General features: G+C 40.2%; 1 protein-coding gene and 1 long non-coding RNA gene across 3 annotated transcripts in view; one reads left to right on the top strand and one right to left on the bottom strand.

Moving 5' to 3' along the window:
- LOC141585575 (uncharacterized) overlaps positions 1-27,793 on the top strand; it is a 121,860-nt gene that overhangs the window by 58,458 nt on the left and 35,609 nt on the right. The window lies entirely within an intron of this gene.
- Positions 1-27,793, bottom strand: part of ACP3 (acid phosphatase 3) — a 61,901-nt gene that overhangs the window by 30,381 nt on the left and 3,727 nt on the right. For both annotated transcript variants that reach the window (XM_074405455.1, XM_003925077.4), the window contains exons 2-7: positions 19,650-19,745; positions 16,397-16,483; positions 15,789-15,941; positions 10,305-10,403; positions 4,831-4,923; positions 1,752-1,884 (exon numbers count right to left, since the gene is read on the bottom strand). In XM_074405455.1, coding sequence (XP_074261556.1) covers positions 1,752-1,884; positions 4,831-4,923; positions 10,305-10,403; positions 15,789-15,941; positions 16,397-16,483; positions 19,650-19,745 — 661 coding nt within the window. The remainder of the gene's footprint in view (positions 1-1,751; positions 1,885-4,830; positions 4,924-10,304; positions 10,404-15,788; positions 15,942-16,396; positions 16,484-19,649; positions 19,746-27,793) is intronic.

Raw genomic sequence — 27,793 nt, 5'->3', positions numbered from 1 at the left:
TCTGAGCTTGTGTTTTGGCAGAACCACACAGGAAAAAATTTCCTGCTTAACAATGGCGCTGGACTTTTTCCAGAAAGTAGGGCAGCTGGTTTCATACAAGTGCCAGCCATTAGAATGCAAGATCAGAGAACATCTCAGAGAAGGACTCTTACAGAGTCTAGTTTAATCTCCTCATCAGGGAGTAAAACAGAGATCCAGAGAGGGGAAGTGGCTTCTCTCAAATGTAATCTTCTGGTAGCCAAAGGGGAATAAAAGAGGAAACGAGGAAAATGGAGCAATTCCATTTCATATTCATATATACACATCCCTACATCTAGTATTAGACTGCTGTCAACTCTCATCTGGCATAAAGCTTGTTGGGAGTTTATTCAAATGCAGATCCTGATTCAACTCACTTGGGGGTGGGGCCTGAGGTTCTGTATTTCTAGTCAGATGGTAGTTGATGCAGATGCTGAAAAGTAGGCTGCACTTTGAGTCGTGAGGGGCTAGATGCCTGATTCCACCATAACTAGGTTGGGGGGAATAAATCAAGAGTCCACTTCCACCATCTGATGGGGCTTGGGACTGAGTTACACTGCTGGCACCTGGTGGGCTCGAAATGAGGCTGAGTGGTTATGTGGCTTCCAAGGCACCCTCTACATCTTTTGTTGTTACGATCGAGCTGCTTTCTGGGTTCTGCCCATACACACAGCCTGTATCCTGCCTGGTAATTTTTTCCAACAGTCCAGGTTTCATCCAAGACTCCTCTCTGGAGCCTCTCCCTTCCTCAAGGGCTAGATCTCATTGCTCATGTGTTTAATGTGAAGTAAGGACATACACATTTCTACTGTGTCTGTCTCTGTGCCATACAGTCAGGATTTCTGTAATAGCAGGTCTGTAACATCCTCATGTCATTAATGGCCACTGTCCTAAATTTTTTGCCCTAACCTACTTTATTCATCTCACATGAATTTGCTCCTGACCATCCTGGTTTCATACCTAATTCTCCTGGTTACAGCTTGCCTCACTCTTTGTACCTGGTGCGCAGCCCTGCTTTTCTAGCTATAATTGACTCCTTTTCTGGTCAGTTTTTTGAATTCTTTCCCTAGTTAAGTAGACTTAGTGAATATCCTCCCAGTTTGGTCCAGCCCTAGTAGGCTTTGCCTCTATGCATTCTCTTGGGATTTTGATGAATTTGTTCTGATACTGTGATGAATAGTGTCTGGCAATGGCAGGAATCATGATGCGATTGTATTAATCTCAAAATGCCTAGAATATGTGTGTTAACCTGACTTGGACCATCTCAGGGTCTTAGGAAAACAGGCCACTTTTGTTGTACTTCACACTTGAGAGATTCCTCTATGGGCCACAAGACACAGTTGATTTTCATGGGGTTCAGACATAGATCCTTGATTCTTTGATCTTGAAGGGATGGAAAGGATCATTTAGCTTTAGCTTTCATTTTCCAGATAGAAAACTAAGGGCCCAAGTGAGTGATAGTCGTAATTACAATAACATATGATGTTTATTGACAATGTATTATATATCAGGTGCTGTTTGTTCTAAGCCCTTTGAATACATACATTCGTTTTAATCCGCACTGTCTATGAAGTAGGAATCATTAATATCCCATTTTGCAGAATGGAAGCTGGTACAAGAGTGATTAAGTGAACTGCCTGAGGTCACGCACTTGATTAGTGGAGGGACTGGGACTCAGACCTGGATCATTCAACCACAAATTCAATATGCTCCTCTCATTTTTTAATACTTACCCCCCTGGAGCCTGGATTTCTCTTTCTGCTTGTGAATTCCATAGAGGGACAGGAGGGACAATTCTGACAATTCTTTCAACTTAGTCATGGCGTCCTCAGTGGCCCAGGAGGGTAAAGTGAAATTGTGAACACTCTGTAGCAAAGAAAAAGGAAGAAAAATGTATGTGTAGTTTTGCTTATGACCGTCCTCTTTGTCGACTTATTTTATCCTTTTTCACCCCATAAGAACTAGTAGGGCTAGACTTTCTTGTCCTGCCATTTCTTTCTAAGAGAATTTCATATTGTGATTAGTGGTGGTATTGACTTTCAGAAGAGAAGCTTATATAAATGAATTTGCCCTTTCCTACCCAGTCCATAGCTTTTGGTTTAACTCTGGATCAGTGGGTGGCTCATATTTTGTAGAGTAAGGATGTAGTATGGAAATAATATTTCATTCCTTTATAAAAGAGTTAGAAATCTTTCTATGAACCTGACAGAGTTAAATGTTTTCTTAAAAGCTGAATGAGCTGCCAGGTACGGTGGCTCATGCCTGTAATCCCAGCGCTTTGGGAGACTGAGGCAGGCAGATTGCGAGGTCAGGGGATCAAGACCATCCTGGCTAACACAGTGAAACCCCGTCTCTACTAAAAATACAAAAAATTAGCCCGGTGTGGTGGCATGTGTGTGTAGTTCCAGCTACTTGGGAGGCTGAGGCATTGAGAATCACTTGAACCCAGGAGACGGAAGTTGCAGTAAGCCAAGATTGTGCCACTGCACTCCAACCTAGGCGACAGAGCAAGACTCCGTCCCCCCAAAAAACATGAATGAGCTGCCTGAGAGGCCAGTTAGGAAAGGCAATATATTTCTGGAGCCTTCAGTAATATATTCCCCCCTACCCACATCAGAGTCTAGTTTGCTGACTTTTTTTTTTTTTTTTTTTCGGAGACAGGGTCTTACTCTGTCACCAAGGCTGGAGTGCAGTGGCCATCACAGCTCACTGTAACCTCTAACTTCAGGGCTCAAGCAATCCTCCCACTTCAGCCTCCTGAGTAGTTGGGACTACAGGTGCATGCCACCACAAGTGGCTAAATATTTTTTTTTTTTTTTTGAGACAGAGTCTTGCTCTGTTGCCCAGGCTGGAGTGCAGTGGCATGATTTCTGCTCACTGCAACCTCCACCTCCTGAGTTCAAGTGATTCTCCTGCCTCAGCCTCTCGAATAGCTGCAATTACAGGCATGGGCCACCACACCTGGCTAATTTTTGTATTTTTAGTAGAGATGGGGTTTCATCATGTTGGCCAGGCTGATCTAGAACTCCTGAGCTCAGGCAATCCATCTGCCTCAGCCTCCCAAAGTGCTAGGATTATAGGCATGAGCTGTCGCACCTGGCCACAGGTGGCTAATTTTTAAGTGTTTTGTAGAGACAGGGCCTTTTTACGCTGCCCAGGCCCATCTTGAGCTTCTAGCCTCAATGATCTTCTGGCCTCAGCCTCCCAAAAGTGCTGGGATTACAGGCAGGAGCCTTCACACCTGGCTGTAGTTCACTAACTCTTGACAAAAGCCCGCACCTTGCACACAGTAGGTACATGGTAAATATGTGTTAAATGAATGAATAAGTACAAACAGGGCAGGTAGAGACCTTGTGCCAATATTTATTACCCATTAGGAAGAGTCGATTAGGAATCCCCCAGTTTCAAGGGCAGGATCGAGAGAGAGAGAAAGTGAGTTCGTGAAAGAGGAAACCAGAGTGGAGTGACCTACAGAGGAAATAAGTGAGAGAGATTTGGAAAAGAGATCACATAACATGGCCACGTTTTGGAATAGCTCAGTTCAAACTGTAGCAAGGAAGAAAAAAAAATTAAGACTGGAATAAAAATGTGGGCTCTTGTTTTCACTGAAGAGTCTTTTGCAAGGCCAGTCAATTTTCACTGAAATAGATACTGATGATAAAGTGAAAATATGGGAAAGTAGCATGTGATTGGGTCAATTAACTCTAGGATGGATGGAGGCAAACTGTATCGTCTGTTATTAAGATAGAACTATGGAAGTAATTGCTGCCCCCTAGACTCTTATGATGACCTCAAAGTTAGAAGTCAATATGAATTAGGTGGGTGAGTATTAATCTTGCCCAGTATTTAGTCAACTAGTTGGGAAAACAGGAATAGAGAGTACTCCTTTTGGCCAGAAGGTGGAGCATGGTGATTGAAAAACACCATGTAACCTTAAAAAAACAATCATAATTTGGCCACAAAGGATACTTCAAATGCATCGCAAAGCAAGAAAGAAGTTCTTTCTTGATAAGCAAATACAAATAGACTGGCTTATAGTTTGCTTGTTTATTTCTACATTCAGAAATCAGGTAATTTCCCCCCCTTTCCTTCCTTCCTTCCTTCCTTCCTTCCTTCCTTCCTCCCTCCCTCCCTTCCTTTCTTCATTTCATTCATTCATTTATTCATTTATTTAGAGACAAAGTCTCGCTCTGTTGCCCAGGCTGGAGTGCAGTGGCACGATCTCGGCTCACTGGTAACCTCCACCTCCCGGGTTGAAGTGATTCTCCTGCCTTAGCCCCCTGAGTAGCTGGGACCACAGATGCCTACCACCATGCCTAGCTAATTTTTGTCTTTTTAGTAGAGATGCGGTTTGATCTTGAACTCCTGACCCTGTGATCTGCCCGCCTTGGCCTCCCAAAGTGCTACAGTTACTGGCATAAGCCACTGCACCCAGCCTCCCCCATCTTTCTTTATAACAACATTGCCTTTTCATTAAGACCCAGGACAGGAACCCAGCATTTCTGAGTGGCTGCAAAATAAATAAGCTCCTGCTGAATCCAAGGGGGAAAAAAAACAAAGTGGAAAGTCATAGAAGAAAAGCAATTTTGCTTGTAATTTTCTAAAGGATGCAAACATAAATAATACTGGAGAGAAAAGAGAAGTCAGGATTTTTAAGTTAATATAAGAAAGTTGTGAATTATGTTTCAATGTCAAAGGAAGCATAAGTAATGCATTCATAAAGAAGTAGAAGAAAAGATACTCATCGGTTTCAAAATCAGCATAAATCAAAAAATCAGATTGCAAGTTAACCTTTGATTTTTTGTCTTTTACCTCACAATACAAAGGGTCATAGACTTTACTCCAAATTTCAAAAAGGTCCTGGCCGTGGAATCCTGAAAGTTTTGGCAAGGTAGCTACAAAATCCTAAAACACAAACAGAGAAAGGAAAATTCCTACACAGGTTTCTCAGATTCAGCACTATTGATATTTTGGGCTGGACAATTCTTTGTTGTGGGGAGTTGTCCTGTACATTACAGGTTGTTTCACAGTATCCTGGCCTCTACCCACTAGATACCAATGGCATTCCTAATCTCCCACTTGTGCAACCCAGATTGTCTCCAGACATTGCCAAATGTTCCCTGCGAGGCAAATGTGTCCCTGTTGGGAATGCTGTTCTTCACAGAAAAATGCACCAGTAATATCGGTGATGATGATGCCATTCCAAAGAATTTTACAAACACGAATTGATTATTCCTTGTTATTACTTTTAAAATGTAGATAGATGCTGACTGACTGCCACATGTTCCTGGTTTGTGCTGGAATTGGATTGAAGTGTACTGCCTCAGATTCTTTTTAGAAATGGGTAAAGTGTAACTCACATGTAAATACCTCCAGGTGAGAAAGGCACGCATATTTCAGACTAACGCATCCAGGAAAATTCAACAGAAATAGGACTTGGTCTTCAGCTATACATATAAAAATTGGATTGAATGCAAATCTTTTGCTAGGTTCTGTATGATTCTTGGATTGTCGCAATAATGAGACCGAATGTTCGGCTATCTGACTGCTGAAATTGGCAGCCATTTCTGGAAAGCCTTTTGGAAGATATTGTCTGTCTGATGGATGAAATTTCTAGGGAACTACAATTTGCCAATATTAACCCCAATAGATTTTCATAAAATAAACAGCAATTATTATTATAGAGCTCCTATTGCCATCTCCTCAAACATAAAAGCTCCAGGGCCAGATGACTATCATGGAGGAATTCTACCAGGCTTTTCAAAAGTAAATTATTCTAATGTTATTTCAACTGTCCTGGAGCATACAAGATGAAAGAAAACTTCCAAAAACTTCTTATGAACTAGTGTAACCTTGATATTGACAAAGATTGCCCCCAAAATAGAACTATTAGTTCAATGCTACTTCTAAATATCAGTGGGAAAGTCCTAAGTAAAATAATAGGAAGTAAATTCAATGTCACATAAAAGGAAATGGGTTTGATGTGAGAAATGTAAAGATTGTTCAATACTGGTAAATCTATGAATGTAATCAATCATTGTAATTGATTCAAGGAGAAAAATAATTTGATTATATGTTTAAACGATCATTCAGGAGGTTAAACAACCTGTATTGATTTAAAAAACCACTCAAGAGAATCAGAAAGGTGGGTATTTCTTTAACTTGATAAAAATATATCTATTTTGGTTCAAAAGCCAGTATGCTTATTAGGAAAACTCTTCTGAAATCAGAAATAAGACAAGAATACCCACTACCAACACTGCCCATAACGTTATACTGTAAGTAGTGGCCAATGCATATAGGCAAAAAAAAGAAATTAGAGTCACACAGTTTTGAAAACTGGAGATACACCATTATTATTTGCAGATACTATAAACCTGAAACAGACTTAACAAAAATGTAAAGACTTATATGAAGAAAACCCGAAAATAATCTTTAAAATAAAACAAGTAGGCCGGGCGCGGTGGCTCAAGCCTGTAATCCCAGCACTTAGGGAGGCCGAGGCGGGTGGATCACAAGGTCAAGAGATCGAGACCATCCTGGTCAACATGGTGAAACCCTGTCTCTACTAAAAATATTTTAAAAATTAGCTGGGCATGGTGGCGCATGCCTATAATCCCAGCTACTCAGGAGGCTGAGGCAGGAGAATTGCCTGAACCCAGGAGGCGGAGGTTGCGGTGAGCCGAGATCATGCCATTGCACTCCAGCCTGGGTAACAAGAGCGAAACTCCATCTCAAAAAAAAAAAAAAAAAAAAAAGTAGGAACATGTACTATATTCTTAGAAAGGAAGATTTGACAGTAAAAAGTTGCAAATTCTCCCCAAGTTAAATAAATTTAATATGATCCTAACGAAAATACTAAAAATTAAAAAATACTTTTGGAACTAGACACGCTGACTCTAAAGTTCACAAAGAAAATTAAAACATAGTCATGGATTAGCTGGGCATGGTGGCGCATGCCTGTAATCCCAGCTACTCAGGAGGCTGAGGCAGGAGAATTGCCTGAACCCCGGAGGCAGAGGTTGCGGTGAGCCAAGATCGCGCCATTGCACTCCAGCCTGGGTAACAAGAGCGAAACTCCGTCTCAAAAAAAAAAAAAAAAAAAAATCATAGTCATGAAAGCTCAGAAAAAGTAGAGCAATGACGGATGACTAGCCCTTTAGATATTAAAGCATATTATAAGGTCTTAATAATTAAAACCCAAATTTTGGCTAATAAACAGAATAAAAATCACATAACTAGACCCCACACATATGGGGATTTTAATATATAATAGCTTAAATAAGTGAGAAAAATGAACTATTCAATAAATAATGATGGGGCAATTAGATAATCTTCTGGGGAAAAAAGCAGGATACATACTTCATACTTCCTACCAGTATGAACTGTAAATGAATTCAATATATAAATGTAGAAATGAAGCTAGAGTGGAATTAGAAGAAAGCATTACAGACTTCTTTATAACCTAGGGTAGGGAAAGCTTTTCTGAATATGACTCAAAATATAGAAGCCATATAAGAATAAATTGATGCAGAACCTATATTGCAAGAACACAGTAAGCAGCCGGGCACGGTGGCTCAAGCCTGTAATCCCAGCACTTTGGGAGGCCGAGACGGGTGGATCAGGAGGTCAAGAGATCGAGACCATCCTTGTCAACATGGTGAAACCCCGTCTCTATTAAAAATACAAAAAAAATAGCTGGGCATGGTGGCACGTGCCTGTAATCCCAGCTACTCAAGAGGCTGAGACAGGAGAATTGCCTGAACCCAGGAGGCGGAGGTTGCGGTGAGGCGAGATCACGCCATTGCACTCCAGCCTGGGTAACAAGAGCGAAACTCCGTCTCAAAACAAACAAACAAACAAAAAAAAAACAATAAAAAAAAGAACACAGTAAGCAAAGTCAATAGAACATTTTTTAAAATGCCATTCATTATCTGTGATATTGTGATATATATATATTTGGTTTTCATCTCCATTTTATGCCATACAACTCCTAAAATCCTTGGAGTCTCCAAAGTCTGGCTTTTTGCCTGCTAATAACTGATTGATGGCTGGCAGTCCCTGGCCAGCTTCAAGATGAGGGCTGGTCACCAGAAAGCAAGACCAGGATTAGAGGGTTGGGACTTTCCCTCCTACTTCAGAACCTCTGGGGAGGAGAGGGAGGTAAAAGTTAAGTTGATAGCCAATAGCCTATGTCTTAATCAATCATGGCTGTGCAATGAAATCTCCATATAAAGGCCAAAAGGACAGGGTTCAGAGAGCCTTCAGACAGCTGAACACATAGAGGTTCCTGGAATGTGGTGGTCCTGAAGAAGGCAGGCAAGCTCCTTGTAATATCCTTTGTAATAAACCTGTAACTGTGTTTGCCTGAGTTCTGTGAGCTGCCCCTGCAAAATTAATCGAACCCGAAGAGGAAGTTGTGAGAACCCCCAACTTAAAGCCAGTCTGTCAGAAGTTTGGAGGTCTGGACTTGCGTCTAGTGTCTGAGGTGGCAGGTTGGGGGTGGCCAGTTTAGGTGGTCTGAGCCCTCAACCTGTGGGATCTGATGCTATCTCCAGATAGATGGTGTCAAAACTGAATTGGAGGACAGTCATCTGGTGTGCACTACAGAACTAGCTGCCTGTTGGTGGGAAGAAATCCCCCAAATTCTTCTTGTTTGTGTTGATTGGTGTTATTGAATGAAAAAAATAGGAAAAAGCATGTTGAGTGAGTATGTTTTTCACACACAAAATATCACAGCCAGAAATGTTAAAATATATATAAAAAGCTTCTAAAAACTTATAGTAAAAGGAAAATCAATCACCCAAAAGAAAAATAGTCAAGGGATATTGATATAAAAGGAAATACAAATGGCATTTAACTGAGGAGAAAACATGGACACATAGAGGGGAGCGGCACATACTGGGGCCTCTGGGAGGGTGGAGGGTGGGAGGAGGGAAAGGGTCAGGAAAAATAATCAATGGGTGATAAAATAATCTGAACAACAAACCCCCATGACACACACTTACCTATGTAACAAACCTGCGCTTGTACCCCGAACTTAAAAGTTAGAAATAACCCCCCCAAAAAACAACCAAAAAATGACATTTAACTAGAAGATACCCAAACTTGTTCATCACAAGAAAAAAGTACTATAGTGTAATGTTGCATAATAGTATGATAGTGAGCTTCCTTGTCTTATTCCTAATTTTAGAGGGGATGCTTCTAGTAATATTATTTTCCGCTTATCAGATTTGCAGAAATCCCCAGAGTGGTCCGCATATTGTTGGCAAGGTTGTGGAGAAATGGGCACTTGCATGCAGTGCTGACAGAAGTAGAAAGTAGTAAAATCTCTTTGGAAGGTAACTTACTATTTCAAATTGACCCAGAATGTCTACTTCTGGGATATCATCCCACAGGTATTCTTGTGAAACTACTCAGATGCACAAGGTATTCATATATGTTGTTTGTAAAAATGAAAGATTGAAAAATTACTCATATTTATATCAATAGGGGCTGGTTAAATAAGTTATGGCATAAATATAAATATTACACATTTGTAAAAAAAAAAAAAAGGAAAAGGAGGAAACTCTTCGCATATAGACGTAGAAATATTTCCAAGATATTTTGTTAAATGGAAACAAAACAAAACAAAACCAAGGTGCTCAACCCTATGAATAGTATACCACTTTCATGTAACAAAAGGAAAAACCATCAGAATATATTTTTATGTTTGTATATGCATAAGAAAATTGGAAGACTACATAAAAAAATAATGCTAGTGGTTACCTGTGGGGCCGTGGAGACTTCCACTGTATTGCTTTTTGTATTTTCTAATTTGGACAGTATGAATGTATTATTCATTGAAAAGATTATTTTAAAAAGTACACAGCATTTTATCTATCTTTTGTATTGTGCTGAAAATTGGTATTTTGCAAAATAGAAAATAGAAACAAAGGAGACTGTCCTTTGTATATGAAGACAATAGTCCCAGCCCCTCAACCCAAATAAGGCAGGTGATTTTAGATTTGTTTTTATTCTCATCCAGCTACTTACTTACTCCTGGTTCCTTTCAAGACAATGAGTAAAGGATTCAAAAGGACCGGCTTGTCTACTGGTTTGTGAACCCTGTACTGGGAGCGAAAGCCAGAAGTGATGACTTCCCTCATTAAATATTCTAACCCATTGCTATAACCAGCCACTGACAGATGCATTCATCCCATACTTTTCGGAAGCCAAAGCTTCATCTTGTGTCTTGGCCTTCATGCTCAAGTACACCACTAAACAAAACTAAACTAGCTTTTAACCTTGTAAGGGTGCAGCCTCTTCTGAAATTCTTCCGATTTCAAAGTCTCATTCTCCAGTTCTTGAAAACGAGGGCAGTTTCTGAAAGGCAGGTATAGCAACTGAGGAAAGAGAAAAATCATAAAACCTTTATGAGTCGGAAGAACTTTGCTAAAGATGCTGCAGCAATATTTTAAGCCTCATTAGGACCAAAGCAACCTTAATAAAAGATTCACATGTGTTTTGAGATGAGTGGAAATTCCAAAATTGAGGTGAAAGAATGAAATGATCTGTAGGTCTTAAAATAGTGGGATATGTATTCAGAACTGAAAATCCTTTTTTCCCTTTCATAAACTTGCCGTAGTAGGACTGTGCTGTTGGTAAATATTTACACTTCTCTATCTTCCATGCGAATAACTGTTATCTTACTTTCTTCCCAATCCCTTTCATTTCTTGCACTAAGTGCATATCTGTACACATGCACACCCACCCCCACCCCCACTCCCCCGCAACACGTGTATGTATGGGGAAATGAATTTGATTCTGGAAAAAATCTTAAGTCAATTAACCACGCATTGACTTCAGTTTTTGCAAATTTGCAGACTGTTAAAATCAGAGTACATATTAAATACTTAGAAAAATATACTTAAAAAACCTGTTGTGAGGACAAAGTGATCGTCCTAGAATTAGTTAAAATTTTACAGTGTTTTGTAATTTAAACTGTAAGCCACAGGTTTGTGGCTCTCAAGTTTATTTTGTTGCCCTTACTTTCCATCTGTGGCTAGTCCTGTATTTCTAGCCCTTGGTAGAAGTACAGGCAATTATCAGGCAAGCTATTGTCAGGCTAGTGCCTGAAAGTACCACTTAATCACATGCACATAACAGTGAAGAATGTATACAGGTTTCTTTTATGTCCATTGCTTTAAGTCTAAATTTGCATGCATGGCTTTCAAATGTTTCCATAGGAGAAATTACATCGTTGAGAGAAAAAACACAAGACTATTCATTACAGTCCTGGATTTCAATTAATTTGGATGTTTCTCTTTTTCCTTAAATTTAACATGTACAGGGCTAAACTTGCATGTGTTACAAGAGCATTATGGCTGTCCCTGAAGCCACAGGCTTAGGATCTCTGCGTAAGACTGTTCCCTGCCTTGAACACTCCCCGACTGACTTCTGCTCCTCCTCTAGCCATCATTCTCCAACCTCTATCATTAAGATGAATTCAACTTCATTTTTAACCCTTCCCTCTTTGTAATTTTCCCTGCTTTTGCCAATGACAGAATTTATCAACCTACTTCATAATCACTTTCTTTATCTTCATAGTCCCCTCCCAGCCTTGGCCACCATAACTGGTGTTTCAAATCCTATGAGAGCTTTCCATTTGGTAAATCAGCGTTCACTCTTTCAGCCATCCTAATTCACTCTTCACACAGCAGTTACACTAATATCTTTTATTATTATTATTTTTTAAGCACAACTCTTTTTAAAGTATCAATCAGATCATGTCATTTTGTGGTTCATGACCTTCATGGCTTTCCATTTTACCTAAAATTAAATCCAAACTCGCCACCACGCAGACCACATCCAGAGTCTGCATTACTTGGCCTCTAGGAACTGCACTGCCCTCCTCTCCTATTACTGTCCCTTGTCACTCCTCTCCAGCAGCACTGTGGGCCTTCTTGCTGTCCCTGAAGGCACTGGCTTAGGATCTCTGCATTAACTGTTTCCTGCCTTGAACACTCTCCAATTGACTTCAACCCTTCTTCTAGCCACCCTGCACCAGCCTCTGTGATATTAACCTGTTTCAATTATTTCCAGGAACTCATCACCATGTGGCATTATTTTATTTACTTTTTTTTTTTTTTTTGAGATGGAGTCTTGCTCTGCTGCCCAGGCTGGAGTGTAGTTGCATGATCTCGACTCACTGCAACCTCCGCCTCCTGGCTTCAAGCAATTCTCCTGCCTCAGCCTCCTGAGTAGCTGGGACTACAGGCACATACCACCCCCAGCTAATTTTTGTATTTTTAGTAGAGACTGGGTTTCACCACGTTGGCCAGGGTGGTCTCGATTTCTTGACCTCATGATCCACCAGCCTTGGGCTCCCCAAAGTTCTGGGATCACAGGCATGAGCCACCAGGCTCGGCTGCATTTACTTCTTTATCAGCTATTTCCTATAAAATGTAAACTTGATGAGAGTCAGGATCGTGTCTGTCTTGTTCACTGCTGCTTTGTCAGTGCCCAGCACGGGGCTTGCCATCTTGGTAGCTACTCAGAAAACATTTATTTTAAAAGTTGTTTCTTGTCCATCATTTCTGATTCTGTGTGTCGCCTTGTCTTACCTTGCTTCTCTTCTCTAACATCTTTTACCATCTCATTTCAGGCCTCATTTCTTAATTCCCAAATTGCTTCAATAGTTATTCTCTGAGACTCCAGTGTCTTTTTCTTCCAAGCTATTGTCAGGCAGGTGCCCAAGAGTACCAATCACTACATGTGCATAATACTGAAGAATGTATACAGATTTCTTTCATGTTCATTGCTTTAAGTCTAAATTTGCATGCATGGCTTTCAAATTTTTCCATAGGAGAAATTATATTGTTGAAAGAAAAAGCACATGACTGTTCATTAAAGGCCTAGGTTTTTATTAATTACCTCCTGGATGTTAATTTTCTCATCCATAAATTGAGTCAGGCTGAAAATAAACAGAATAATCACCAAGACATCTGTCTAGAATTTTGCAGTTTACAGTGTGTTTTCCTTTTTTTTTTTTTTTTTAACTAATTTGACTTTTACAAATCCCTAAGAAGAAGTTAGGCGGGTGCTGTTTTCCCATTTTACAGAAAGGAAACTGAAGTTTAGAGAGGTTATTCAAGCTCATGTATCTGGAGTGGCAGTTGGCTCTCAGACGCAGGTTTTCCAACTTCAAATCCAGCCCTTTTTCTAAGATCACACTGCCTTTCAACTCAAGATTTCTTCTGGCTATTAAATTTAGATTCTCTAATATGTGTCCAATATAATCCAATATAATCAGTTTTATTTTCCATCTCTTTCTAAATAGGAACTCGGGGCACAGAAGAACTAGTATCTACATATTCACTCACAGCTATGTTTTTGTGCTGCCTTCTTCTCCTTTCCTCCCTCTGCTCTGAGGTCTGGTTCAAGTTCTCACTCTCTTTTTTTTTTTTTTTTTTTTTTTTTTGAGACGGAGTTTCGCTCTTGTTACCCAGGCTGGAGTGTAATGGCGCCACCTCGGCTCACCGCAACCTCCGTCTCCTGGGTTCAAGCAATTCTCCTGCCTCAGCCTCCTGAGCAACTGGGATTACAGGCATGTGCCACCATGCCCAGCTAATTTTTTTGTATCTTTAGTAGAGATGGGGTTTCACCATGTTGACCAGGATGGTCTCGATCTCTTGACCTCGTGATCCACCCGCCTCAGCCTCCCAAAGTGCTGGGATTACAGGCTTGAGCCACCGCGCCCGGCAAGTTCTCACTCTCTTATGAAGACCTGAATGACTGTCCTATGGTAACTGCATGTATGTTTCATTCTCTGACTTCACCCAGCATATGTGGCTTGTACTTGAAATTATTGCCTGCTGTCTTGTAATATCTTCTACACATTTTGCACATGCTAATTTGCTTTCATCAAATAAATTATAAATTAGAAAAACTTGGCTTCATATTGCTCTACAGCATTCAGCACAGCTAAATGCTGGGGGTAAGCTAGTGTTGATTGGTTTCATTCGATTTCTTAGTTGATATGAGAGAATTTTTTTGACCTTAGTGAATCAGATAGATGGAAGCCATAGGTAGATAATGTTCCTTGCTTCCCTCTTTCTCTCCCTCCATTATCCTGTTTCTTTCCTCCTCTTCTACTAGCACATGCATTCTCTTTCTGTGTACCTTAATTACTGTTATTCAGGATTAAGGGTTAAGTAGCTGCTGTGGTCTATATTTTGCTGAATTTTGGTGCTGCTATCTAGTCTTCATCTCTGCAGAAAAGGCTGGTAAAAGTGATTTTTTTTCTTTTTGGAATAAAATATTCATAAATGCTTAAGAACACTGATAATCATAATACTTCCCTCCTGATGCTGTGAAGGGAAAGCTATAAATAAATCATCCTGTCTTTTCAAGAAACAGCAGAAAAGTGGTTGGAATAGATTTACCTCCAGTGACTTTCTACAAAGCATTTGGGAAAAATCCTTAAGTCACTAGATGCAGCAATTAAGTCAAATTTCTAGGGGTTACTGGCAGGGCAAAGAGGATAGTAACCTATCGTGGAGGTCACTGGGCAAGAGTCTGGGTCCAGCAATCAGGCTAAGCTTCAGCCATAGCGAGATGAGATGGTCATGCCTATGATGGGACTGCAGGATAATTAGGAAGGGATTCTTTGTCCCAAACTATTTCTTTCATATAGCCTTAAGTTCCACACCTGGAAGATTAGATATATTTATTACTACTTTAAAAATATCAGTTCCTCTGAAAAGGTTAAAGAGCACTTGATTGGTCCCACCCTGTACAAATACATTTGAGAGTTTCTCCCAAATAGCCCCATTCAGGCAGCTTGGTTTATAATACTGGGTTCTCAAACTTGGCTCCCCACTGGAATCATCAAGGGAGATTATTATTTAAAAACTGATGCATGGGTCCACCTTCAGACATTCTGATTTCTTACAGGGAGTGCCCTGGGCATCAGGATTAAAAAAAAAAATCCCCAGGTAATTCTAATATGCAGCTAAGCCTGAGAATCACGATTTTATATGGAAGAAAGTTGTTTTGGAATGAAATAGGCCTGTTTTAATCCCAGAGTGATGCTTGCTAGCAGTGCGGCTTTGGACCAATTTGTTTGTTATTTAACCTCTCCAAGCACTTATTTCCCTCACTATAAAAGGAGAAAAAGAATATTGTCCATTCAGAGTTGTTATGAAAGGTAACACAATGACTCATATAAAATGTTGGGCAATAATTATGCACTCAAATCTTTCTTTTTTCTTCTACCTGGGAATGTGGATTTTCATGAGCAGAGGAGTGTTTGGCAGTGTAGAGATCTTTGGATAGTATGGAGAGAGGAGAAACCTGTGTGGGGCACCAAAAGCCTGGGAATTGAAGGCAGAACACTGGGAGTCTCTCTCTCTCTTTCTCTCACTGTCTCTGGGCATTGAAGGCAGAACACTGGGGGTCTCTCTCTCTTTCTCCCCCCTCCACCTCCGTGTGTGTGTGTGTGTGTGTGTGTGTGTGTGTGTGTGTGTGTGTATGTGATGATGAGGGGCAAATTACCAAGAGTTGTAAGAGTGGCAAAACAAAGTGGATCATACAGATCCAAAGAGAAATTTGGTTCCTGCTCTTTCTTAACTAGGGCTTTCCATGTCCTAAATTGTCCTTTGTATCTTTAAGAATTAAAACTTCACAGCTTAAGAAATGTCTGGATTCCCAAATCCACAGCCACCAGGTAGCCCGCCTTTCTCATTCTATGTCTACCTGAAATCTCTTGGTTTTCCCAGAATACTGACCTGATCTTCAGAAAGAGGGACTGTGTGCACTGGGATGGGCTGCCAGGGTAGGGTGGGATTCCAGATGCTGTGACCCTCTGGGGGAAACAGGGCTGCCAGGTTCGTCATAGCACTCATCAAAGTCCGATCAATGTCTGTGCTTCGAATATAAACCTAGAGTAGGAAAATCAAAGCAGAAGTGAACATAAAGGGAACATGAGGGTTTTTTTTTTGCAGAGCTGCCAAGGTATTAGAGAAAGAACAGGACATCCACAGTGAAATATGACAGACATTGTGGTAACATCAGAATCATAATACTTGTTAAGGAATGAGCAATATTATGATCATGGTACATAGCAACCTGGTTGGCCAATAGTTGAACTGACAAATGAGATCACTTAAGCCGTGGCTACTTGTCAAGCCAAAGTATTTATTCAAGTGTTCATAAAATCTTGACTCATATTCACAGATTCTTAGCAAGAAAAAGTAGCATAAAGAACAATATATTTGTAAACAAGATCCCTGATTTGTATAAGTTTCTTGGAAAACAGGCAAAGCACTTTTGTATATGCAGAATTATTTTAATTCTTTCAAAGAACAAAGTTCCCACTCTTGGCTCCCCAACTTGCCTGTTCATGTTTATAGGACTCATTCAAGAATTTTCTGTATCTCTTTCTTATATACTCTCCAAGTTCATAATGCTGCTCCATGCCCAGCTATGGGAAAGAAAAGAAAAGCAAAAATTAATGAAAGTAAGTGCTATGATTCACATTATCATAAAAATTTGTTGACGTTTTTCATAGAATGAACAATGGTATGCTTTCATAGTTTCACAATAATGACACATATTTAAATAAAACAAGATAGCCGTAGTAATCTTTAGTTACAGTTCCCTCTCTGAGAAAACTCATTTATCTTCATTAGCACTTAACATAGGGATGTGCACATAGTAAGTGCTTAGTTGATCATTGGGTGATTGATTCGATTTAAGTTCATCTGATTTAAGTTCATCTCTGGTGTAGTGGGATCCTTGTTGGTAGAGCATTCAAAGAGACCCACTTGGCAGGGATTTTGTGGAAGAAGTTCAACCATCTGATGAGATTAGGCTTGATGAATCTGAAAGTCTCAACCTCTGTGTGCAAGGGTTTATTAGCTGCACAGTTTATTAATTCCTGGTTCATAAAAAATTAGAGCATGATACTCTAAGTGTGGTCTGTATTCGCTTCACTTGCAAGAAATCACTTGATAGAAATCAAATTGATAGAAATCACTTGATAGAAATCAAATTATTGGGCCTCTCCCTTGATCTACTGAACCAGAACCTTTGGGGGTGGAGCTCAATAATCTTTTTTAAACAAGCTTCTGATGGACAGTAATCACTAAGATGCATTGCATTAGCTTAGTGGTTCACAACCATTACTGTGCATCAGAAACAAAATTATCTGGCGGAAATGCAGATTCCTCAGCATGTCCATCAGAGATTCCAGTTCATTAGTTCCTGAATGGGGCCCTGACATCTGCATTTTAGCAAGTCTCCCAAGTGATTCAGATGCAGATAGTAGGCCACCATGCTTTGGAAACCCAGCATTCAAGTTTGCATTTAATCCAGAGCCTTACTAGAGCTTTGGGTGCTGGAGAGGAGGCTGTCACTGTGGTTGCTGCTTGGTCTTGGTCCCACTTGTCATTTGCTTGTCACTCTGTCATTTGCTTGAGCACCTCTATAATCATCTCCCATCTAGGATGGGGATGAGGTGGGAAAGGAATAATGTACCATGATCTGAGTAGCGGAGAAGGAGGTACTTTAGGTCTAATTGTGTCTAACCTACAGTTTAAATAGTCATCTGCATAAAGCAGTGATTTTCACACTTTAGCAGGAACAGAATCACCTGGAGGACAGGACTCATTAAAACACAGATTTCTGGGCTTTAATTCCAAAGTTTATGGTTCACTGGGTATTGGGTGAAGCCAGAGAATTTATATTACTGGCAAGTTCCCACATGATGGTGATGCTGCTGGTCCAGGGACCACACTTTGAAATCACTGATCAGAGAGCCATCACCTTATGATTACACAGATTAAAAGTACCTAGACAAGGCTGGGTGGAGTGGCTCATCCCTGTAATTCTAGCACTTTGGGAGGCTGAGGCGGGAGGGTTGCCTGAGCTCAGGAGTTTGAGACCAGCCTGGGCAACATGGCCAAACCCTGTCTCTACTAAAAATACAAAAAATTAGCCAGGCGTGGTGGTGCTAACCTGTAGTTCCAGCTACTTAGGAGGCTGAGGCATAAGAATCACTTGAACCCGGCAGACGGAGGCTGCAATGAGCCAAGATCAAGCCACTGCACTCCAGCCTGCAGGGACAGAGCGAGACTCCATCTCAAAAAAAAAAAAGTACATAGACAAGGGTAGGAATCTGAGCCCTAGAACCTTGTCGCCTCAAACGTGGTCCATGTACCATGTAGCAGTACCATTTTCATCCTTGGGAGTACATTAGACATGCAGAATCTCAGGTTCCACATCAGACCTGCTGAATTATAATCTGCATTTTGAAAAGATTCCCAAGTGATTCACTTGCACATAGAAGCTTGAGAAATACTTCCCTAATAGAATGGATTCTTGGGTAATCAGGGTTCTTCAGAAGAACTCAGATCCTGCAGCCTAGAAGAATCCTTTGTTTTTAACGGAAAAACATAACAGCAGAACAGGAGTCTATACAAAGTCATAGGTATTAAGAAGCAAAACTGAATTTTTGTAACCTGTCTCTCATTCAAAGAGACAGAAGATGGGTAAGCTACAGTGAAAAGAGCTCTGACCTGGGAGACAGAAGATGTTGGCCTCAAATAGCCTGTTGGAGTTTTCTCCTCTATGAAATATAGTCAGGACAGTAATTCTCAGCCTTGGCTACACATTAGAGTGAACTGATCACCAAAGAGCTTCTAAAAATCCCGGTGCCCAGGACACATACTAGACCAATTAAATAAGAACCTCCCAGGCAGACATCAATATATTTTTAAACCTCTCCAGATAATTCCAGTGTTTGGGCAGGATTAAGACCCATTAGTTTTGGAGACAGTCTACCCTAAAGATTCTTTGACATTTTCTTAATATATTTAAACAGGTCAGGACAGAAGCAATGCACCTGGCCTTGAGGCTCCAAACAAAAGAGTCTTTCAATCTTATAAGCAAAGGGAATAGGGCTTTGGAACAGTGACTCAAGATGGCTTTGCTCCCCAATTCACCTTCTCCTTAGAGATGCTCTTCAGAAAGGCTCCCTGTGTTTATCTGACCACTTATAAGGTCAAATCCCAATATATCCAGCTGACAAGAAATCATATTCTAATATCAGCACTTTGGGGAATCATGTTTCCCAATGCTGTTGATTCAGCTTATTGATTATAATTACCACTTGGTTCTCTTCAGCATCTTTAAGCTCATATAGTCTTTGTTCATGCACATCTCTTACACTTAAATAAAGTCAGAAGGGTAAAAAAAATACCAAAACAGACAATTCTATATACATTTCCCCTTGAGACTTATCAACATCTTTTTTTTTTTTTTTTTTTTTTTTGAGATGTAGTTCGCTCTTGTTGCCCAGGCTGGAGTGCAATGACGTAATCTCGGCTCACTGCAATCTCTGCTTACCAAGTTCAAGTGATTCTCCTGCTTCAGGCTTCTAAGTAGCTGGGATTACAAGCATCTGCCACCATGCCTGGCTAATTTTTGTGATTTTAGTAGAGACGGGGTTTCACCATGTTGGCCAGGCTGGTCTGGAACTCCTGACCTCAGGTGATCCACCTGCCTTGGCCTCCCAAAATGTTGGGATTACAGGCATGAGCCACCACAATTGGCCTCATCAACAATCTTTAGCTAAAAGTCCAACCAACCTGGGTGAGTTGGCCAAATCCTTGTGGCCATGAGGATTCCTTTATGGGGTCAGTGGGAAAGGTGTCGATGGGACTTCGGTCTCCATGCCGAAACACCTGAAAATAGATGTGAGACAGTGATGTTATAAACGTTACTTGGGTGTTTTGCTTCTGCTCATTATAATAGATTTTTCTTCCCCCAAATCATTGGCTTTCAACTTTGGCTTCCCATTTTAATCACCTAAGGTATTTTAAAAGATTCTGAGGACTGGCTCTCACCTTAGTGATTTTTATTTAATTAGTCTGGGATGTGGCCAGGACATCAGGATTTAAAACATCTCCCTGGGTAAGTCTCTGGTTAAGAACCACTGTTCTAAGCTCACTAACACTTTCACTGTGTTTCAGGTAGCGTAAGAATCAAGATGATCAGCCTTAAGAACGCAGGTGACACATACATGGAGATCAGTTTGTATATAAATAGGACAGAAAGAAACATAAAGAGTACTGCAGACAAACTCTGTTGAGAAGTATTCCTCCCTTAAATATGATCACAGTAATAATGGTATAACTTTTTTTTTGATACCAAGTCTGGCTCTGTTGCCCAGGATGGAGCACAGTGGTGAATCCCAGGTTCAAGTGAATTCTCCCACCTCAGCTTCCCAAGTAGCTGGGACTACAGGTACACACCACAATGCCCAGGTAATTTTTAAATTTTTCATAGAGAAGGGGTTTCATCATGTAGGCTGGTCTCGAACTCCTAACCTCAGGTGATCCACCCACCTCGGCCTCCCAAAGTGCTGGGATTACAAGCATGAGCCACCGTGCCCAGCTGTCATAACATTTTATGTATAACCAAAATAATAGATTTTTAATACCACTTACAATTTGTGATTATTCTGAGCCAATGATTTGTTCATTTTTTGGAGGTTAGGAGTAAAAGATTGCAGGTAGGGAGGTTAGGAAAGCTAATCTTAATACTTTAATAACATACTTCTCTATTTGTATGCACGTCATGCTATTGTGATTGCACATTTCTCTTTGGGAAGAATAGTCTGGACTTTTGAAATCTTGGTGCCTTGATTCTAATATGCTTTCTCAGTAGAATATCAAACCAAACACAAAGCTATCTTATGATCGAAAGATAAGGAAAGAAAACACTCAAGAAGTACAAGATGAAGTCTACACTGATGTCAGCAAATATTTTTAATATAGAGAAGGCTGCATAACACCTTGATTCATCTGAGATTACCTGTACCTGTCACTTACACTACCTGGCTAAGATGTTCCATTGAAAAGTAAGCCAAGAACCTGCTCTTCTGAAATTCTGTAAAACAGTTTAATAGATATTGAATAAGAAAACAATGTTAGATTTTAATCATTTTTGAGAAGAAATTCCAAGAAAGTGGGAGATGCTTGGGTTGTGTGTCTAGTATCTGAGGAAAACAGATCTTATGGCCCCCTAAACCAGTGAGAAATTAAAACTCCAGTAGAACAGACTACAGAAACAGGGGCAATGGTGCAATAAATCTTAAGCAATCATTTTGGTCAGGTGAGCAATTACTGTCATGAATGATCCTCTGAAGGCAGGAAGAGCAGCTAAATATTTTTTTGTGAGCACCTGCAGTTACTAGTCTCTAGGGGCGAGTTGGTCATGATCAGAAATGACTCTGGTTAATCATTGATGCCTCTTTCCACAACTGAAGTACATTTTAGACTTTTTAGATCCTAGGTAAATGTGTCTTTGAATAACTAAAGTTGTTATATGGTTTCAATAAATTACAAACCCCACATTGTTTAGTTTCTAGGGCTTCTCAACCTTAGCATTGTTGACATTTGGGGCTGGATAATTCTTTGTTGTGGGGGCTGTCCTGTGCATTATAGAATGTCTAGCAGCATCCCTAACCTTTACCCACCAGATGCCAGTAACATTCCCCAGCTGTGACAGCTGAAAAGGGCAAATTTTCTGCCCTTGGGGGCAGAAAATCACCCCAAGTTTAGAGCCACTGAGTTATCCAAAGAGAAGTCAGATGAGAGACATTGTAATAAAATAATTTACAATGCTTTAACTGCAATGGTAACTCCTTAACATTTTCTGAACACTCACTTTGTCCTGGAAACTGTGCAGAAAACTTTGTTCTGGAAATCTATGCTTCTCATAGATTTAATCTTCTCATTGGTTCCACGAAGCAATTACTATTATTATTTCCATTTCACAAATGATGATGTTTACCTTAGTTAAGTGACCTGTCTAAACTCACACAGCATGTAAGTGGTAGATATTCAAACACAGGCTATTCCTCCAACAGCAGCATACTTAACCACCTGTGACAGGTTCACTTCTGTATGGTCACACTCCTCAGAGTTCCACCAGCTAAATCTGAATGGTCTGGGGTCTAATGCTTCTTTATTAACTCTACTCAATATGCTCTTTTCCTCTAGGATTGGAAGTGGTGTGTGTGTGTGTGTGTGTGTGTGTGTGTGTGTGAGAGAGAGAGAGAGAGAGAGAGAGAGAGAGGGAGGGAGAGAGAGAGTGTGTGTGTGTGTTTTGTATCAGAAAAAAACAAAACTTTGATAGAGAAACTACCCTGAAGGCACCATGAACTATGTATATTATTGAAAGAATAGAACCGAGGTTATGCAACTAAATGATAGAATAGCCTGAGAGAGAAAAACAAGTGTGGTCACCTTAGCTGAGTGTGTTTTAAAGAGCAGAGAACTGGAACACAATCATGAGACCTGGGCAAGCTTTCTCACTTTGGCCCATGCTCATAAATAATTGTATTCCCCTACATTTCAGTAGGTTTTAAGTGTTTCCTAAGTGTTTAAGTGTTGCTCAAACATGCTATGAACTCTTTGGAAGGGATATCCCAGAGAAACACTTAATAAACCATTCCTCACCTCTGGGGCTGGAAATCAAAATGTGCGCACACACCCCTCCCCCAGCCAAATGTGAAACTGGTATTCCTTGAGCTTTTGAAGTTTCAAAATTCAGCTGGAGTCCTTGGACTATGCCAAGGCATTCTTTTAAATCTGTGGTAGAGCAATCTTCTTAATTGCTGCTCTATCAATTATTACCTCTGTTCTCAGTCCAGCAATCATATTCTATGAAATCTTTTGAAAACCTAACACACCTTGTTAGCAATTAGGATTATTTGTAGTAGTAGTGGTAACTGTAATAGAAAGACATTTAACAATTCGTTACATTCGCACAACCCTCCATGGTTTGTAGAATTTTCCCCTGCTATCTCTTTTAATTATTACATCCCCCTGTGAGGACAGGTTGGTACTACTGCTGCATTGAGCAATAAGAAAACTACACAATCGAAGAGATTGTGTAACTGTCTAGCTCTCCTAATTCTCATGATACTTGGCCCACTGTTTCCCCATTGCGCTACAATCACTTCACCCTTTTAAATCACAGATAACTGTTTTTAAAAGGACTTTTGGTTTGGTGCCCCCATGAATGATCCTGTTCCACTGAATCTGCTAAACAGATCTGGAATGTGGCTTAGGGTGTGGAGGACCTGGTGAGTACAGTCGAGGCTATATCCGGTCCCTCTCTCCATTCAGCAGTCACATGTTCTTTTATAAAATGTCAATCAGAAGTCACTTAATTGCTTAGAACCCTTGAATGTCCTTTCATTGTATTAAACATTCTTTTTTTTGTTTGTTTGTTTGTTTGTTTGGTTTTTTTTTTTTGAGACGGAGTTTCGCTCTCGTTACCCAGGCTGGAGTGCAATGGCGCGATCTCGGCTCACCGCAACCTCCGCCTCCTGGGCTCAGGCAATTCTCCTGCCTCAGCCTCCTGAGTAGCTGGGATTACAGGCACGCACCACCATGCCCAGCTAATTTTTTGTATTTTTAGTAGAGACGGGGTTTCACCTTGTTGACCAGGATGGTCTCGATCTCTCGACCTCGTGATCCACCCGCCTCGGCCTCCCAAAGTGCTGGGATTACAGGCTTGAGCCACCGCGCCCGGCTAAACATTCTTTTGTGGAAAATGTAAAGGGATACAAAAGTGGAGATTTTTATCATAAGCCCACCACTGGCTCCAACAGTTATCAACTTGTATGTGGCTATTCTTGTTTCTTTTATATCTGCATCACTTTTAGACATTATATCATGTTTCGTTGCTCTTTACATAAATTCAAAGTCCTTACAAGGGGCTCACAAGATCTTACCTGATCTGGCCCCTGCTCACCTTGATATCCTCACCTTGATGTCCTCAGCTTACCCACATGGGCCCCCTGGTGTTACATCCAATATATTAAGTTTGCTCAAGTCTCAGGGCCTTTGTTCTTGATGTCATGCCTGCTTTGAATGACTCAAGTCTGCTTCTGTCAGCATACATACCACTCATTAATTTCAGTTCTGCCCTGAAAATTTGACCTTTTTTTCTTTTTTATAGAGATGAAGTCTTGCTATGTTTACCAGGCCGGTCTTGAACTCTTGGCCTCAAGCGATTCTCTTGTCTCAGCCTTCCGAAGTGCTGGGATTACAGATGTGAGTTGCTGCATTCAGCCTCTGGTACATCTTTTTATAAGCCAACAGGGTCTTTCCCTGTTGTTCAGGCTGGAGTGCAATGGTGTGATCCTAGCTCAGTGTAGCCTCAGACTCCTGTGCTCAAGTGATCCTCTAGCCTCAACTTCCCTAGTAGCTAGGACTACAGGTTCATGCCACCATACTACACTAATTAAAAGAAAAATGGTAAAGACAGGGTCTTGCAATGTTGCCCACACTGATCTTGAACTCTTGGCCTCAAGCTATCCTCCCCATCTTGACCTCCCGAAGTGTTGAGACTATAGGCATGAGCCACCACACCTGGCCCCAGCTCCTTTTTTATGACTCTTTTTTTTTTTTTTTTTTTTTTTTTGAGACGGAGTTTCGCTCTCGTTACCCAGGCTGGAGTGCAATGGCGCGATCTCGGCTCACCGCAACCTCCGCCTCCTGGGTTCAGGCAATTCTCCTGCCTCAGCCTCCTGAGTAGCTGGGATTACAGGCACGCGCCACCATGCCCAGCTAATTTTTTGTATTTTTAGTAGAGACGGGGTTTCACCATGTTGACCAGGATGGTCTCGATCTCTTGACCTCGTGATCCACCCGCCTCGGCCTCCCAAAGTGCTGGGATTACAGGCTTGAGCCACCGCGCCCGGCTTTTATGACTCTTTTGTAATTATCAAGGCAATATTATATGCCTTATAAGTAATTTGGGGGATTCAAAATATGAAAAATAAAGAGTCTGACATCTGGTGGATACTCACAATGTGATAGCTATAATTGCAATTTTCCCTTCAATAGAAGTGAAAAAATGGTTTACAGGGCTTAAGAAATTCATGCCTGTGCTCAAAGGTATTGTTTAAACGTGAACAGTGATGATGAAGTCAACGTAAAAGGTAGTAGGAGTAGTTTATTCTAGTCAAAATGAAGGAAAGGAGCACAGTATATTGATGGATCAGTAAATCAATGAGTTAAATCCAATTCATTCTTGGAGTCACATTTTGACTGTATAGTTCTCCAATTTTTATTGGGCCAGGGGCCTGATGCTGGAAAGAAAGCTCATCAAACTTAACAGAGATGTGTCAAGACTTCATCCTTTTGAGGATAGAGGGAATAAATTTTAAAACAATCTGACATTTTAATTAACTGGTTATATGAACATTATAAAACAGACACGGGGTAATTGTGTTAGTATATTTATATTAATAATAGTTAACAATATTTGCAGCATTTCCCAGAGAGACTTATGAGTACTTTCTTCATATTAACTCAATTAAGCCTCACAATAACTTCATTAGATATTATTATCTTCATTTTACTGATGATAAAACAGAGGCACAGATAGGTAAAATTACTCATCCAAAATCACAGATAGTAAGGAGTTGAGCTGGCATTCAAACCCAGGTGGTCTGGTTCATGAGCCTGCATTTGTGCTATATTATATTGTGTAGTACAGAATGTTATCACATTCCTTTTTAATAATTTTAACTGTTTAGTGACTTTTATGTATTCTATTTCCATAGCACTGTTGTCTTTCCAGTAACCCAAATTAGAAAACTCAGGGTCATTTGGTTTTACTCTCTTCCTTAATACATTCAACCTACAGGGATTCTGCCTTCACATATTTTTAAAAAATTATCCGTTCTTTCCAATTCTACTGCATTCTGACCCAACTCAGGTCTTCATTATGCTTTGCCTAAACTGTGTTAGTAGCCCCTCTGCATTCTCATCTCCAGCCCTATTCCCTCAAGCCATACTTGACACATAGAAATGTGTTTTATCTAAGAGAAAACAGGTTAGAATTTACATATGGGGAAGACTTAAGTACAAACAGGCTATGTAGTTAACCTAAGGCTCTAGTAGAGATGGTAACTATTTAATATCTCTCTTCTCCTTTCTTTGCTGCCTTCAAATTATACATGTGCACTATTAAATTTATAAGCTCAAGAATAATAAAGGATAATCTAGAAACTCAAGGATATTATGTTAAGTAGCCAGTTACAAAAGAACAACTACTGTATGATTCCACTTATGTGGCATGCCTAGAATAGTCAAATGCATAGAGACAGAACGTAGAATGGTGATTGCAAGGGACTGGGGAAGGGAGAAATTGGGAGCTATTGTTTAATGGGCATGGAGTTTTGATTTTACAAGATAAAAGGAGTTGTAGAAATGAATGGTGGCAATGACAGCACAAAAATGTAAATGTACTCAATGCCATTGAACCGTACACTGAAAAATGGTTAAGATGGTAAATTTTATGTTACGTGTATTTTAATGTAATTTAACAGAAAAGAAATATTAATGATCATCTAGATTTTATACAAAAAGTTGGAAAGCTTCCATTTTAGACTGATGACTTCTGGCATTTGTATCATGGTTCACATGTTTATATGTATATCATGTTATTTCATCCTAAAGACAACTCTATAAAGTGGGAAGCATAGTTATGATCATTATCCTCAACTTTATTTTTGGGAAACTTGAAACTCAGCTGGATTAAATGACCTGCCTGTGGCAAAACCTGGTCGATAATGCTGGAGCTTGACTTAATGAAAATTCAGTGCTTTCCTAGGTGTGACTTTCAGCTTCTATTCTAGCAAACAGCACTAGAAAGTTAATAACAGGCCTATTTCCTGAATGGTATTGCCTAGGTTTTCTTCTAGGGTTTTTATGGTTTTAGGTTTTATGGTTAAGTCTTTAATCCATCTTGAGTTAATTTTTGCATAACGTATAAGGAAGGGGTCCAGTTTCTGTTTTCTGCACATGGCTAGCCAGTTTTCCCAACACCATTTATTAAGTAAGGAATCCTTTCCCCATTCCTTATTCCTATTAAATAAGGAATCCTTTCCCCATTGCTTGTTTTTGTCAGGTTTGTCGAAGATCAGATTGTTGTAGATGTGTGGTGTTATTTCTGAGGCCTCTATTCTGTTCCATTGGTATATATATCTGTTTAGGTACCAGTACCTTGCTGTTTTGGTTACCATAGCCTTCTAGTATAGTATCCACTATTTCTCCAGCTTTGTTCTTTTTGCATAGGATTTTCTTGGCTATACAGACTCTTTTTTGGTTCCATATGAAATTTAAATAAGTTTTTTCTAATTCTGTGAAGAAAGTCAATGGTAGCTTGATGGGAATAGCATTGAATCTATAAATTACTTTGGGAAGTATGGCCAATTTCACTATACTGATTCTTCCTATCTATGAGCATGGGATTTTTTTTCTATTGGTTTGTGTCCTCTCTTGTTTCCTTGAGCAGTGGTTTGCAGTTCTCCTTGAAGAGGTCCTTCACGTCCCTTGAGAGTTGTATTCCTAGGTATTTTATTCTCTTTGTAGTAATCGTGAATGGAAATTCACTCATGATTTGCCTCTCCATTTGTCTGTTATTGGTGTATGGGACTGGGTTTCCAGCCTGAAGAGTGGGAGTAGGAAAGAACCTGAAGGACTGCTGTCCCTGAAAATGTGTTCTGGCTGGTGTCATTTGAATTTGCCCCACCATGTGAAAGTTACCCATTCCAGTGGATAGATTATGTGCTGAGAATTTGGAGGCTACTTTCATCAAGAATATCATATTACTTGATTAAGAATTCTGCATGAAGAAAGTCAACCATGAAGAATGAGAAGAGGGTATACCTTGTAACTCATCATCTCTTTCTTTGTAAAACACT

This window comes from Saimiri boliviensis, chromosome 9 (genome assembly GCF_048565385.1).
Source record: "Saimiri boliviensis isolate mSaiBol1 chromosome 9, mSaiBol1.pri, whole genome shotgun sequence".
Taxonomy (NCBI): Eukaryota; Metazoa; Chordata; class Mammalia; order Primates; family Cebidae; genus Saimiri; species Saimiri boliviensis.
This window is presented reverse-complemented; position numbering and strand designations above follow the sequence as displayed.